General features: G+C 50.0%; 2 protein-coding genes across 2 annotated transcripts; both read left to right on the forward strand.

The window, feature by feature from the left end:
• Window positions 1–2,186: 2,186 nt before the first annotated feature.
• On the forward strand, window positions 2,187–7,958 carry LOC123398246 (protein PEP-RELATED DEVELOPMENT ARRESTED 1 homolog, chloroplastic). The gene is made up of 9 exons (XM_045092739.1): window positions 2,187–2,499; window positions 4,361–4,516; window positions 5,119–5,187; window positions 5,296–5,466; window positions 6,560–6,703; window positions 6,855–7,016; window positions 7,121–7,186; window positions 7,299–7,358; window positions 7,451–7,958. The coding sequence occupies exons 1-9, from the start codon at window positions 2,233–2,235 to the stop codon at window positions 7,493–7,495; spliced, it is 1,140 nt and encodes a 379-aa protein (XP_044948674.1). The 5' UTR covers window positions 2,187–2,232; the 3' UTR covers window positions 7,496–7,958.
• Window positions 7,959–8,159: 201 nt separating this feature from the next.
• On the forward strand, window positions 8,160–9,789 carry LOC123398247 (myosin-2-like). Its single transcript, XM_045092740.1, has 2 exons — window positions 8,160–8,738; window positions 8,869–9,789. Exons 1-2 carry the CDS (start codon window positions 8,520–8,522, stop codon window positions 9,712–9,714), a joined length of 1,065 nt encoding a protein of 354 aa, XP_044948675.1. The 5' UTR covers window positions 8,160–8,519; the 3' UTR covers window positions 9,715–9,789.
• Window positions 9,790–16,039: the final 6,250 nt, after the last annotated feature.

Consider the following 16,039-nt stretch of genomic DNA (forward strand, 5'->3'; position numbering starts at 1 on the left):
CATGATCATATTATGATTAATACTCTGGACTAACCCCTATGATTATGTTGTTGGATATCCCTGGGACGGTTCTACCTCCTGGATATTCAATATTTACTATTATTTCTTATAAGCCCTTTATATGGTGTCGCTTAGACGCCCGATTGTGGCATGTTTATTGTTTCATATAAGTCCTTTATGTGGTGTCGCTCAAACGCCCGACTGTGACATGCTTATTATTTCTTATAAGCCCTTTATGTGGTGTCACTCAGACGCCCGACTGTGGCATGCTTATTATTTCTTATAAGCGCTTTATGTGATGTCGCTCAGACGCCCGACTGCGGCACGCATATTATTACTTATTTCGTATTACCATCCTTGCTGGTTTATAAGACATTGGTGGAAACATTGCATATCTTGATGAATGCATCCATGAATTAAACTCTAATGGCATGATATAATTTTTAGTGGAATTTGCATGCATCTCACCTGCTTAACGTGTTTGTTTTCTTGATGTTTGCGAGTACATTCAAAGTACTCACTGGCTTGTCCCTGGCTATTGTCTTGGCCAGATTGCGTTTGGAAAGGAGCATGATGCCGTCAACCCCGGAACCTAGGAGTCAAGGATAGCAGCCTTGTGAGATAGGAGTTTATCTAGGTCAGCTGTTCCTGTGGGAATGGAGTCCCATGGGCACTGGAGATTCCTCGAGTCGCTTCACCGTCAACCTCAGACTTTTGTTCAACCTAGTAGACGTTCATGGTCTTGTAACCCAGATTTTGTAATTTGCTTGGATATCCTGTATCAAGTAAGAGTCTACCAGCTAACAACACTGGTAAACACAAAGACATGTTTTCTAGAAATTATTTTTTGAAAAACACGTCGCTACACTGACCCACTCGTGGAGGTAGCCGGTCCACTGGTAGACCTCACGCTGCGGCTCCATGAGCTTGGTCTTCGGCGGAGGGGGCACGATGCAGTCACCGGCGGCGGATAGCGCGATGGCCTTCGCAAGCTGCGCCTCGGATGTCGCGTCCTCCTCCTCGGCCTTGTGCTGCTCTTCCTCCTTGTTCTCGCGGAGTGCGGCTGCCAGCGCCGCCTGGTAGGCGGCCTCTGCCTCCTGGTCCTCGTCGCTAACGACAAGCGGGGGCGACGGAGGGCCTCCTGGCTGCATGTTGCGCACACCGCGCCGACGCTGCTCCTCGTTCTCGACCGCGAACCAGACCTCCCAGTGGGGAGAGTCGGCCGTGTACACAGGGTTGAGCCGCTGCTTCGGCGTCAGCAGCCGCCAGCCGCGACTCACCTCCTCCGCGTGCATCCGCGTCGACCGCGACACGGCCGGCACTGGGATCCTCTCCGGATCCACATGCCAGTGGTGCCGGAGGGTGACATCCGGGTACGACAGCGGGACGCGATGCTCCCAGTGCCACCACGCTTGGTGCACGGGGACGGTGACACGCTCGCGAGGCCGGCGGGAAGATGTCGGCGGGGAGATCATGCAGGGGTAGATAGGGGACTTGCCCTTGTTTTGGAAGGAGCCGGCCATGGCTGCTGGCTAGGGTTTGGTCGCCGACGAGGTGGTGAGATGAGGATATGGGGTTCTGGAAGCAGATGAGGCCGAACCCCACCGCACAATCAGATTAAAAAAGACCGACCGCGGTCGCTGACGCGTGAACCCGTAGAAGGTGGCAGTCATAAATTAAGTTGACCGCCGGTGGTTGGGACGGACAGCGAGAAGGCGCGCGCGTCCGTGCTGACGTATTTCAGTCCCAAATTTGGGCCGGAAATGGGTCGGCACAAACGCGTTTTGGCAATGGGTCGACGTATTGGACCATCACTTTTGTTCGCACGGACCCAAACAGACGGCGGATGATGAAATGGACGGCTCGTTGAAGTTGTTCTAAACACGCTTTAAAATTGTATATTATTAAATTTGTCATAAAAATGTTTGGAGTTGGCATGTGTACATGGTAGTGATCAGGCAAAAATGCTAGACCTACAAAAACTTACAAAGGTTTACTTAACCTTTCAAACTAACTCTTCTCTCCCCCTTGATTTTCAGTGGGGATGGGGCCCCTCATCCCTACTAATCACAATCTTACACATCAGTTTGTACGTAAAATGTTTACGTAAGGCTTTGTAGGTGTAGCATTTTTCAAAAAACCGGGAAGGAAGAAACCCATCGCATCTTCCCCCCGTGTCTGCCACCTATCCTGTCCTCTCTCCCCTCTCCGCAGCCCGAGCAGAGCAAAGCCATGGCGGCTCTCTCCCTGTCCCTCGCCCCTCCCACCGCCGTGCTCCCCTGCCTGCCACGCAGGCCCGCCGCCTCCCGCCTCAGCCCGCGGGGCCCCTCCCGTTCCACCCTCGTCGTCTGCCTCGGCGCGAACCCCAAGGTGCCCCTCCCCATCGCCTCGCCGTCCCCGCTTGGGGACGACCCCGCTAAGTGGGACCCAACAGAGTGCGACGCCCTCCTCCGCGGCGGCGAGCAGGTTGCCTCCGTGCTCCAGGAGATGCTCACGCTGGTACAATATTCCGTCACCTCTCTGCTTATCTTCCTAGCTTTTGTTTAGTTTAGTTTCAGTCTTCGTCTTTTAGAACACTTCCATGAAATGGCAACTTCTGTCGTGGTTTGTGGATGCTGTCACGAAGGACTATGGAAACGGCAGTTACTATGATTGTCGAGCTATTGGGTGATTAGTTTGTTTTATTTTATCTGACCTATTATCTACTGTTGAAATGTGCTCAGCTCTTGTTGGGTGGTAAACTGTAGTCTTTCCATTTTGAAATATACAAGTTTTTAGACATTGAGATGGCGCGCTCTCCAGGTGTCTTTAACAATTACTTCCTCCGTCTCAAAATAAGTGCCTTAACTTTATACCAGCTCTAATACAAAATTATAGTACTAACCTCAAGACACTTATTTTGGGACGGAAGGAGTACTTTTTGTGCGCATATATTATTTAAAAGATTATGGAATTCTATAATATTATATAAACTACTGTCCATGACAAATTTAATGATATTATTATATTAACCTTACCAGTATTTACGAGCTGAAGAATTACGAATAACGATCTGAAGAGATTTTTTATGTTAGTATTCAAAGTTTGAATTCTTTTTACTGCATGTTTTCTAGTAAGTCATGTACTCCCTCCGTCCCAAAATTCTTGTCTTAAATTTATCTAAAAATGGATGTATCTTGATACTAAAACGTGACTAGATACATTCATATATAGACAAATTTAAGACAAGAATATTGGGACAGAGGGAGTACTATTTATGAACAACTAGCAAAAAAACCCGTGCGTTGCAGCGGAAGAGAAAATAACACACGCTTTGAACGCAATATATTTTCATATGGCATCACATTTGTGTTGCCGACGATGGCCTCAGTGCTCACACAACGAAAACGCGTTTGAATGTACAATCACTCGGAATAAGATGAGAAATATGTTGTTTCTCCCCACAAGATTTTCCAAAGGTGTGCATGTGTGGTTAACGATGTTTTCTTTCCTCTCAATTTAGTTTTAATTTAATGGATATTTATTGCAATTCGTATGGTCGCCGGAAAGAGAGAAAAAAAAGGACCATGCACTACAGATTAAGTTTGCACCAAAAATAATATTTAAGAAGTATTCAACAGCTAAAAATAACATCCTATTTAGATTCTACACATTTTTTCAATCAAATTTCATATATAACATGTTAAAATCGGAGTTACGGTTTAAAAGATATGGATAATTTTGTTTTAGATAAAATATGGATTGATTAACTGAAAAGTGAGGTTTTTTTTTGTTAAAACAAAAAAACGTTTCGGCTGACTTAAATAAGGACGGCGGGTTGATTACCTGAAACATCAGGGAGTTTTTTGAAAAATGAAAAAAACGGTTCGGCTGTGACTACAAGATGGACCGTGGGTTGATTATCTAAAACTGTGAGGGCTTTTGTGCAAAATGACAGAAAACGGTTCGTTCTGACTTAAAATTGGACTGCGGGTTAATTACCTGAAACTGCGAGGGTTTTTCTGCAAAATGACCGACGACGGACGACAGAAGCGCTGCGCGCTTTATTATTAGGGGAGATACCATCTCTTGGTTTTCTTTTAGATGAATTGGCACATTTTAACCGTTCGGTCAGCTCATTTCAATGTTAATTTTGTCATCAAATGTGTTATGTTACATTTGGTTAATAGGACTCAGTTATATGTTGTGTTAAAATTTAAATTGTTGAACCATGATGAATGGATGAATCTTGAATGGTGACTCGTATTTATCTCAGTATGCTTCATGCCGTGGCCCAATTGTTGAATTTGCTGCCTGTCATGGTTCTACAGTTGCAACACTGTATTTTTGTTGCCCTTTATGTATACTAGTGGTGTTGTAGATGGAAGACATGGAGATGGATGGTGCGTTTGCACCGGTGGCTGTGGAGCTGGTGGCTCAGGGAGTCATTGGGAATAGGGTTGATGAGATGGAGTCTGGTTTTCTAATGGCACTCGATTACATGATACAGCTCGCGCAGAAGGATGGTGATGATGAGGTAGCTTGGGACTTCCCTCACCCAACTCAGCATTCTACATCATTGACCTGCATCTATCTTCTCTGAATGAACATTCCGTCAGAGATCATTTAGCATCACAAATGAAAAATTGGCCGTGTTGGCTTTGCCATATTGTGGTACCAAAATGATGCACTATTGATTTATCCGTCTCCAATTATGATTGTGCAACGGATGATAAAGCATTAAGCTGTATGTATGTACCCATGTTAAATCGCTAATTAGCATCATTTAACAGTTATCTAGTTATTCTGGGAGATATCACTGAGAATGCTTTGTGGAAATTGGCCAGCAGGGTAATTCTGAAGTGCACAAGAACTGTTACGAGACATGCTTGCTGGTCTAGCACCTTAATTTTACAATGATACTCATTTCCAATTGACCATGGGCCTTATCTGGCTATGTGTTAAGTTCTTGAAGATATCCCTGAAAATGCTTTACTGCAATTTGATGTAGATGGGGTCCATGAAAGATATTTGTGGCACTGTTATGAGCTGGAGCACTATCCTGTTACATGTATATTGCTTTTCTCCGTCTTTACAAGCTTTCTCCACTTCCCTTACATACCAGTTTTACAATGGCAGCGTAACTCTCTTCTTGAAGTAGTCAAGCAGACGGTGCTAGACCATCTGACGAAAAAATGCCCTCCGCATGTGAGTGTTACTTCTACTGTAGTAATACTTACATGAGTACACGATTATTTATTTATTTCTGTGTGCATATTTACACAGTTTGACGAGTCTGCGCGTTTTATAAACCAGGTTCAAGTAGTTGGACTTCTTTGTCAGACTGAAAAGAAAGAGAGCAGACATGAACTACTACGTCGTGTAGCTGCCGGTGGTGGTGTTTTTGAAAATGATAAAGGCCTGAAGTGTCAAATTCCAGGAGCAAATCTCAATGACATTGCAAATCAGGCGGATGATCTGCTGGAGGTAGGTTGAAGAGCATGTGTTCATTCGTGATGAATATGCGATCTTGACACTTCTGTACTTAGATTCTCACTCATTTTTAGTTCATATATAATTGTAAGGAGCACAAGTGGTGTAGGCTTGCAGAACATCAGCTCCTGTTGCTACATACTCCCTCCGTTCCTAAATATAAGTCTTTTAAGAGGTTTCATTAGGGGACAATATACGGATGTATATAGACATACTTTAGAGTATAGATTCGTTCATTTTGCTTTGTATGTAGCCCCCTAGTGAAATCTCTAAAAAGACTTATATTTAGGAACGGAGGGAGTAGTTATTTACTTTATTACTATGATCGTTAGTTATATGGCTTAAATGAACATACAATGTAACTAAAACAGTATGTACTCTTCAAGACAGAATATTTACAGCCTTACGTAACTGCATTACAAATTGGTGCAGATCACACCTATCAGTTGCCTCATGACCGTTCTTAAACGTGTGTAGTTTTCTTTCTGAATGTATACAACTGCTTCCCTGGTTAATAGCTATGAGACCATGGCTGCCAAAAGTTATGATGAACAAATGACTAAACTAAGCCTGTGAACTAGTGTGTATTCTGCATGGGATACACACTGTGCATGGTGCATTATGTGCAATTATCAACACTAGCATTGTGAACTACACATTTTCTGGTACTTCATTAATTTCTTTTAAGAAATACTATGAATGACTGGTATTTTAGTTTACATTGATGGTGAACAAGAAAAGCCTCATCCAAATGCCATTTAGAATTCCAGTTCTAAATGAGATCATTTTTCCCTATCTAAACATGAAATACAATTTCTATTTTTTTTTTAAATACATGTCATCTGAATTGATACTACAATAGGTGATGATGGATTGATGGCAAACTGAATCTGTAATTAATATTTGAAATTTTGTAACATTAACAGACATAATTTACTAGACACATTAACGGACATGGTTCACTAGAAACATTAACTTCTTGTTTATGATTAGAACATTAGGAAGGGTGCTTCTTGAAGTAGTTAATTTATTTGGATATCCATGTCAACAAATAGCTTCCCAATCTTTTGAGCTAATTTTGCTGCAGTCAATGGAAACCAGACCCACAATTCCGGATCGAAAACTTCTGGCCAGACTAGTTATAGTAAGAGAGGAAGCTCGAAATATGATGGGAGGTGGCATTTTAGATGAAAGAAATGATCGTGGTCTCAACACCCTTCCTCAAGCAGAGGTATATTTTAGATATGTACTCCTGAAATAACATTGTTGCAATCTTTAATACCATGTGTAGTGATAGACTTGGAATAAACTTTATTACTTTGGTGTGGTGTAAGAGCTGATCTATTTTGTTTGTAACCCTCATGAACAATACTGGCGAACAGGTGAACTTCTTGAGCAAACTGGTCGCTCTCAAACCAGGGAAAGCAGTGGAGAAGATGATCAGCGATGTTATGCATGGCAAAGAGGAAGGTGCTGATAACACTGAAAGCACAAATACTGGACCAAATTCTGACCTGGAACCTTCAGCTGGGACATCTGGAAGGGTAAGGCTTGGATACAACTTGGATAGTTGCTATCATCACAAATTCACACATAATGTACATTGAACCAGACTGTTGTTGACTCCACATGTTCACATGAAAATTAGGAAAACGCAATGGGCCGCAAGGCACACCCTGTCCGGCCTGGAATGTTCCTCGAGACAGTTTCTAAGGTATCATGCTAATTTATGAAACATATATTTTCTTTGAAATGGGCACATTAGTTTCCATTAAGTATTTACGAGTGTACATTGTCGTAATTCAACTTCTTCAACTTGTGGTAAGGTCTTAGGCGGCATATATGCAAAGAACACATCTGGCATTACAGCACAACATCTAGAATGGGTGAGCTACCTTCATTCCGTCGAACAATAAATTTCCCTGAATGCCACCCTTGTCTGGAAAAATAATTTCTTTTCCATATCTGACTGTTATAGGTACATCAAACAACACTGAAAATTCTTCAGGAAATGGCCTTCTAATGTTGCATGTGATCAGTCATATATGCAATACAAAAATGAAACGTTTTGCACAAAAGAACAGTGTTATAGTACAAGCTGTCGGGATATGTTCTCCATAGGCGTTTTTGAGTTACTTGGCTGCAAAATGGAGTGGAAGAAATGGTGATGGGAGCACCTGAAACTGAAAGCCAACGATTACTTCCAGTCTTCTGTTAGAGTACTGTTGTATCATCACGTGTTGCAGTCCAGAAGTAAATTGGAAACTTGGAAGGAGCACAATCGAATAGTTAGATTGATGATAGTTATAGCTTTCTTCAGGTAGTGCTTTTTGAATACATTTACTACTATACCAGAAAGGGTTTTGGAAGGTTCTTAGATATAGTTTAGTTTGATGGTGCTCCTTTGTATAGCCTGTGTAACTTTGATTTGCATAGATGATTTCATCCATCTATGTTGTTAGAATGAATGCCAGTTGTAGCGACAATACATATGTTCCCCTGTAACTTCCGTGCCCAGACACTTTCTAAGTGTCGTTTCCTAGTCAAGGCATTATATGTTGCGCCCTAGGTCCAACTCCGGGTGGCTTGTTTGATTTGACAATCAGTCTTCACCGTTTCCTTCTAAATTTGGCAAGGCCATCTCCTGGTGGCACGGAGAACCATCCATGCCTGCAACTGAAGGCTGACCTTGGCAACCTGCAGAGCCCAGACACCAAACCGTGCGCACGCGCGTGCAACCCAGAAATGTTAGAGAAAAGAAGCACCCAACGCCCCCGCCATGCAGCGCGAGCCCGCAATTGGCTAGTGCCCCGCGGCCGGCTCTTCTCTCCGGCCGCGGCTCCTCCCCGCAATCCCTCCCTCCCTCCCTGATCCGGCGAGGTTACTGTTACCAAGGAGGCCGACGACGACGTCCGTTTCTCGCCGGTGCAACAGAGCTGATCGAGCGGTCCAGCGGCTGCAATTGTATTTGGTGCGCATTGGCCTGAGATATACTGTATATATATATATATATATATTGATTCGTGCGTGCGTGTGGGCGGCGACGGATGGCGTCGTCCTCCCTGTCGTCGGCGCTGAGCTCGATGGAGGTGATGCTGGACGCGCTCATGCAGAGAGGGATCGGCAAGCCCGACGACAAGCCCAAGGAGGAGCCGCCGCCGGCGCTGCCCACGCGCCCCACCATCCGTGTCCGGCCTCCTTCCAGGCCCGGCTCCAACGCGCCGTGGAGTCAACGCCCACCGCTCGCCCCGCTCCCCCCACCGCCGGTACGTACGCCTTGTGCTCTCCACTCCACCACCTCTATTTCAGCATCGTGCCGCGCGGATGCCATGCATGCATGCATGCCATCGGCTAACTAATGGTTTGGCCTGTCGCCTGTGGATGGACGTACGGCAGGGAGAAGAAGAAGAAGCGAAGGAGGCGGCGAGGCGCGAGGTGGAGCTGGAGCTGGAGAGAAGGGCTGTGCGGGCGGAGGAAGAGGCGAAGCAGAAGGACGACGACGTGCGGGTCAAGGAGGAGGAGATCGCCGGGCTGAGGCAGCAGGTGGAGCTCTACGAGGCCCGGCTCTTGGAATGGGAGGCCAAGATGAAGTCCGTGGAGGAGGAGCTGCAGAGTCAGATCAGCGTGCTGCACATGTCCCAGGCTGCTGCCGCCGCCAGAGCATCCGTCGGTTCCACCAGCCACCGCCGGGAGCCGACCTTGTCCGACGGCGTTGCTCAGGCCGAGCAAGCTCCGGCGCCCACGACGGCGGAGGAGGCGTCCGTGAAGCCCCAGCAGCAGCAGCCCGCCGTCGTCGCCGCCGTCCTTGGCTCGAGCTCAAAGAAGAGCCACGCGGACCACCACCTCGCGACCGAGTTCGCGCGGGAGAGCCAGGCGTTCGAGCACGCGGCGAAGGCGGTGGCCGAGGTGAAGCCGGGCACCATGTCCGTCGACGAGCTCAAGATGCTGAGGCGGCAGTTCGCCGCCTGGAAGAAGGAGTACGAGGCGCGGCTGCGCAAGACCAAGGCGGAGCTCAAGAAGCGCGTCCACTCGGAGAAGAGCCACGACCAGCAGCAGGCCGGCCACGGCGGCCGGCGCCGGTGGTGCGGCTGGTGGAGGACCATCAAGGCGCCGAAATTCAGGGTCCCCAAGAGGTGCTGCACTTGCGCCTGCGCCATAAAGTTGCCTAACCTTCCATCGTGCAAGCTCCCTAGCCTCCCCTCCTGTTCCTTCTCTTGCTGCTGCTTTCGCCGCCGCCGATAGCCACGCAGATCGATGCTACTGGACCGCCGCTCGTGTTGTACGTACATGAATGAAAGCAAAAATTACAGTGACCAACGTACACGTACGGCAAGACGAAGATGAAACGGAAGAGTTTTCCCGGCTTATAATGTGTGGTATGTTAGATGACCTGCTGCGAAATTTCTGAATCTTTGACGTTCACGGGTCATTTCGAAAAAGGGAAATGTAAAAGAAAATGACGCCATATTTTTCAGCCTCCTTCGTGCGCCCTTCGTTGAGTTCGTCTGGGGGCGTGTGCGCCGTCACGACGTGTCCATACGTGCGATGTCTTGCCGCGGAAGTATATCGTCGACTCGGACGGTGCTGGATGCCCCGTCTGCGTGGACGCACTCGAGACGGCGGATCATATGATCTTTGGATAAGGGGAGAAGCCCGGTTCGAAAAATAATAATATATCTGATCTTCGGGTGTTCCTTTGCCCACATCTTTTGAAGAAAGGTGGGGGTTGATGTTACCAGTGCCAGCTGCCACGTGGGGCCCCTGCATGCCCTTGATGTCAGTGCAATTGTGGGGGGCTCCTCGTATGCCACCTTCACGCTCCTGTGCTATTGGCAATTGTGAAAACATGGGAATGCGGTGGTGTTTCGGGAGGCTGCGCCGTTCCTTGCGAGGGTACTCTACTGCTGCAGGGAAGATGTGGTCCTCTGCCGTGGATCAGGTGCTGGCATGGCATATTTTTCGCAAAAAACCTGTAATCATATAAATACCCATTATTTTGTGGAAAAAAGACTTCACTAAGCAATTTTTTTATTCACGAATTTCCAATATCGAAACAGACTTGTTTGTAATTTTTCATGGAATTTAAGAAAGAAATAAAGAAAAGGATAATCCAGTGTCGGCAGGACTCAAACCGCAACCTCCGGCACGCAATGGCTGCGCCCTGACCACCAGGCAACACCATCAACTGTATGAGAAGGGGCTGGAAATCTGTTATACTAGAGCGCTCACGCTGGGCCGGTTGGCTGGTTGAGCCCGACAAGGTTGAGCACGTATGCTGATTGTATCTCTATTATTAAAGAAGGATCTGCCGTTTGTTGTGATGGTTCGATCATGACAGATCCCCTCGCTAGCATTGCCATCGCTAGCACTTCCACCGATTTTTTTCATCCCTTCATAAACCGATCGATTAGATACAGAAAAAAAACCGTCCCTCTCTTCTCCTCCCCCTATCTCTCTGCCTCGCCCACGTCTCGCCTCTCCCGTATCGGCGGACCGGATTTGAAACCCGCGTCAGGTCGACGAGGGCCAGGTTTCCGCCGCCGCCGCTCCCCTCGATCCATCGGCCACGCCTGATCCCGCGGGATCCGCCCCCCACCGGCGAGGTAGAGACCCACCATAGTGCCCGAGATGTTCTATCTTGTCAGCCTAGACAACCGCTCCAGGAAGCTGGTCACGAGAATCCTGCCTGGCATGCGATCCCTACGGGTGCACATGCTGTGCGAATTCCGAAGGGAGATGCATGTGGTGGAGGATCAGATCGGGTGCGATCTGATCCAGGTGGACAACCAAGCGGTGCAGTCCCTGCTGCCCTACATGAGCAAGTTAATGAAGCTCCTGACGTTTGCCCTGAAGATTGGCGCGCATTTCATCGTCGGGAACTCGGGATGGGGGAGATGATCCCTGACCTGAGCAGGGAGGTGGTGCACCTATTCGACTCCTCAGCCATGTACGACGCCGCGTCGATGCGGGCTCTAGGCGCGACAACGATGTATGGAAGGGCGAGAAACAATGGCACCAATGTCATGGGGAAGGACATGAAAGCGGCCAGGCAGTGGCTCGTGGATTTCTTGAGAGGGCAAGGGCTTCTGACAGGGATGTACATTGTGCAGAGGTTTGGCCTGTGGCGCGTTCGGTACAGAGACGCCATCCACATTGGGTGGGTCTGCAGGAATCTCTACTATTAAAGGAGGATTTGCCGTCTGTTGTGATGGTTCGACCACGACCCATCCCCTCGCTAGCACTGCCATCGCTAGCAGTTCCACCGATTTTTTCATCCCTTCATAAACCGATCGATTAGATACAGAAAAAAAACCGTCCCTCTCTTCTCCTCCCCCTATCTCTCTGCCTCGCCCACGTCTCGCCTCTCCCGTATCGGCGGACCGGATTTCAAACCCGCGCCGGGTCGACGAGGGCCAGGTTTCCGCCGCCGCCGCTCCCCTCGATCCATCGGCCGCGCATGATCCCGCGGGATCCGCTCCCCGCCGGCGAGGTAGAGACCCACCATAGTGCCCGAGATGTTCTATCTTGTCAGCCTAGACAACCGCTCCAGGAAGCTGGTCACGAGAATCCTGCCTGGCATGCGATCCCTACGGGTGCACATGTTGTGCGAATTCCGAAGGGAGATGCATGTGGTGGAGGATCAGATCTGGTGCGATCTGATCCAGGTGGACAACCAAGCGGTGCAGTCCCTGTTGCCCTACATGAGCAAGTTCGTGAAGCTCCTGACGTTTGCCCTGAAGATTGGCGCGCATTTCATCATCGGGAACTCGGGATGGGGGAGATGATCCCTGACCTGAGCAGGGAGGTGGTGCACCTATTCGACTCCTCGGCCATGTACGACGCCGCGTCGATGCGGGCTCTAGGCGCGGTAGCGATGTATGGAAGGGCGAGAAACAATGGCACCAATGTCATGGGGGAGGACATGAAAGCGGCCAGGCAGTGGCTCGTGGATTTCTTGAGAGGGCAAGGGCTTCTGACAGGGATGTACATTGTGCAGAGGTTTGGCCTGTGGCGCGTTCGGTACAGAGACGCCATCCACATTGGGTGGGTCTGCAGGAATCTCTACTATTAAAGGAGGATTTGCCGTCTGTTGTGATGGTTCGACCACGACACATCCCCTCGCTAGCACTGCCATCGCTAGCAGTTCCATCGTTTTTTTCCATTCCTTCATAAACCGATTGATTAAATACAGAAAAAAACCGCCCCTCTCTTCTCCTCCCCCTATCTCTCTGCCCCGCCCACGTCTCGCCTCTCCCGTATCGGCGGACCGTATTTCAAACCCGCGTCAGTTCGACGAGGGCCAGGTCTCTGCCGCCGCCGCTCCCCTCGATCCATCGGCCGCCCCTGATCCCGCGGGATCCGCCCCCCGCTGGCGAGGTAGAGACCCACCATAGTGCCCCAGATGTTCTATCTTGTCAGCCTAGACAACTACTCCAGGAAGCTGGTCACGAGAATCCTGCCCGGCATGCGATCCCTACGGGTGCACATGCTGTGCGAATTCCGAAGGGAGATGCGTGTGGTGGAGGATCAGATCGGGTGCGACCTGATCCAGGTGGACAACCAAGCGGTGCAGTCCCTGCTGCCCTACATGAGCAAGTTCATGAAGCTCCTGACGTTTGCCCTAAAGATCGGCGCACATTTCATCGTCAGGAACTCGGGATGGGGGAGATGATCCCTGACCTGAGCAGGGAGGTGGTGCACCTGCTCGAGTCCTCAGCCATGTACGGCGCCGCGTCGGTGGGGGCTCTAGGCGCGACAGCGATGTATGGAAGGGCGAGGAACAACGACACCAATGACATGGGGGAGGACATGAAAGCGGCCATGCAGTGGCTCGTGGATTTCTTGAGAGGGTAAGGGGTTCTGACATGGATGGACATTGCGCATAGGTTTGGCCTGTGGCGCGTTCGGTACAGAGACGACTACCACATTGGGTGGGTCTGTAGGAAGCACATCGCCGCAAGAGGGGACGAGGTGTTCGAGCTGCCGCTCTGAACCATCCACTCCGACGTGCCCAACGACAGACGACCACATGTGCCTCCTTCTCATGTCACTCTCCTGCTGATAGCATGATAGGTGACAGTTGAGAATAGTGCAATTGTGTGGTGCATAAGTATGCTCTCTTCTGTTCTTATCATTCTGTTGTGTCAAATTATGCGTATTCCCGTGTCCTTGTGGATTGATTTATTTGCTGCATTGCATTGATCATATCTTTGTGGATTCATCATCACGATAATAGTGATGGGTGTGATTTTCCTATGAGTATATTCAGAGCGACATGATTTTATATAGGCCAGGCATTTGATTTCCTTGGAGAAAACACACACACACACACACACAATGTTTACAATGGGATTCAGGACGAGCGGTTGCGTCGCTTAATGGACACAAGAGAGGCCGAATTCATGGCTTCCTCTACCAATCCAGACGATGATCGCTACTAGCTACATACATGGCGGGCACTGTCCGATGCTCCGGCGAGCTCAGTGCTCAGAAGACCGGGCAGCCCTTGACGACGATGCCGGGCGCGGTGGGCCAGGTGGCGAGCGGGCAGTGGTCGACCTCGGTGCCCCACGACTTGAGGTCGTGGTGCGCGTTCTGGAGCGCGAAGAAGATGAGGCGTCGAGCGCCGCCGACAACACGTAGTTGTACTTCTGCCACCACCCCTTGCGGTACCTGAAGAAAAGAAGTTGAAGACGGTGCCACTGCCGAGCCAGCTGGCGATGTTGGTGGGCGTGGCCGGCGGCATCCCGACGAAGCCGTAGGAGATGACGGGCACGTTGACAAGCGCGATCCACTTCTTCTCCGGGAAGGCCCGGCTCAGCAGCCACACCGACACCGGCAGCAACAACCACACCAGGTTCCGGTACAGCCCGTGCTGACAGTGTTAGGTTGATCTCTAACCGTGTGGGCCCAACGACCCACCGGGCCTTGATCTATGCGCCCTGATCGGGGGCGTCCAACCCATTATGGTTGGTGGGCCCCTATGACCCACGCTATAAAAAGGACGGTGGGGGTGCCGGGGTACAAACTACGATATTCGTCGCCGTCACACCTCTACCTACAGACCTATCCGATCTAGGTTTAGCGCGATGCTCATGGAAAGCTCCACCCACGCTAGACCCTTCTTCTCCGTCACCGCCGTCGCTATCGCACTGATGGAGATCGGCGGGAGCTCGGGCAGGTTGGGACAAGGTAAACCTACGGCAACTACCTTGACTCATCTACCCTAGTCGATCCAGGGGATCCATCAATGGTATCAAAGCCACTAGGATAAGATGTGTTTCGGTTGAAAGAAACAAAAAAGAAAGATTTTCCCCTCCCTGAAAGCAGTGAAGATGGCCTCGGGCCTCGTCGGCAAAGAAGCGCCGCCGCAAGGCCGCGCTAGTTCCTCTCGATCCCCACACGCATCGGCAAGCCGAGGTGTGGGGAAGAAGAACCTACCTCCTCGGAGGCAAAGAACGGATCTAGATCCAAAAGGAAAACAAAGAAAGAAATCGGATCCGATCCGAAAAAGACAAACAAAAGAAGGAGGGGAACATGCAAAGATACGACAAAGGCAAACAAAAAGAAAATCAAAAGTACCCCACGGGGGCTAAGGACTCCATCACCAAATCCCTCGATGGCGACGCGCTCACCGCACGGCGGACGCGCAGCCGGCGAGGGGGATGGCAACGGAGCTGCTTTCCAGGTCGCACACATGTAAGCCCCCTCTCGACAGGGACAAAAGGCACCCCAACACACCACTTGACAGCGGCGCGCTCTCCCTCAGGAGATCGCGCGCATCGGCAAGGGGAGTGAAGGGGGCCACCGCTGCACGCCATGGAAAGAAACTCCAGTGGCTGTAACGCGGGGGAAGAAAGTGGCGAGACGCGCCAAAGGCCGCCGCCGCGGGACTCTCCGACGGGGCAGAACGCCACCGTGCGAGAGACCGTCGTCGGCCCGCCCGCGAGAGCCAGGAGGGGAGAGGAGAGCCGGCGCGCGGGGCGTGGGACCTTCGGTCACCACGGCCGATGGCCATCCCTAGCACCCTCCGGCGGGGCTGCAAGCCTCCGCGCGAGAGAGCGCCGGTGGCGGCGTCGAGAGAAGCGAGCGGCAGCAGGAGCTGCCCCACGAGATAAGAGAGCGGCGGGCTGGGGGGGGGGGGGGGAAATGAGGATTAGGGTTGCCCCCCAACCTATCGGCTCCCCTTTTGTCCAAGCGTAAGTCACGCCCGGCCATAGAATTAGATCCAATGGTCCGGGGCAAAAACCTACCGTCGGCGCGGGCCAGTTGGGCCAAAGTGGAGGCGAGGCCTCAGGCCGAAGCACAGAGGCTGGTGCGGGCCACAGGGCGCCAGGCCGAAGGAAGCCAGAGGCTGGCGGGAGTCAGGCCACGGGCACAGGAATTTCGCCCCATAGGCCCAGGCTGGCCTTTTCTTTTTAAAGGACTTTTAAGTTTCTGTCTATTTTAGGCACATTCAAAGATTGTTCTATGCGTTTTTCCTATAAAAAATGCATAGAAAATAGAAAAATAAAATGTTCAAAGTTTCTGTAAATTTAGATACAATTGTAATATTATTTTTCTGAAA

This window comes from Hordeum vulgare, chromosome 5H, assembly GCF_904849725.1.
Source record: "Hordeum vulgare subsp. vulgare chromosome 5H, MorexV3_pseudomolecules_assembly, whole genome shotgun sequence".
Classification (NCBI taxonomy): domain Eukaryota; kingdom Viridiplantae; phylum Streptophyta; class Magnoliopsida; order Poales; family Poaceae; genus Hordeum; species Hordeum vulgare.

Excerpts from the sequence above, each read along its gene's own strand:
- LOC123398246 (XM_045092739.1), top strand. The coding sequence starts at position 2,233 with ATGGCGGCTCTCTCCCTGTCCCTCGCCCCTCCCACCGCCGTGCTCCCC. Across the intron at positions 6,704-6,854 it reads ACACCCTTCCTCAAGCAGAG|GTGAACTTCTTGAGCAAACT; the intron begins GTATATTTTAGA and ends ACTGGCGAACAG. Across the intron at positions 7,359-7,450 it reads CAGCACAACATCTAGAATGG|GTACATCAAACAACACTGAA; the intron begins GTGAGCTACCTT and ends TGACTGTTATAG.
- LOC123398247 (XM_045092740.1), top strand. The coding sequence starts at position 8,520 with ATGGCGTCGTCCTCCCTGTCGTCGGCGCTGAGCTCGATGGAGGTGATG. Across the intron at positions 8,739-8,868 it reads CCCCGCTCCCCCCACCGCCG|GGAGAAGAAGAAGAAGCGAA; the intron begins GTACGTACGCCT and ends GACGTACGGCAG.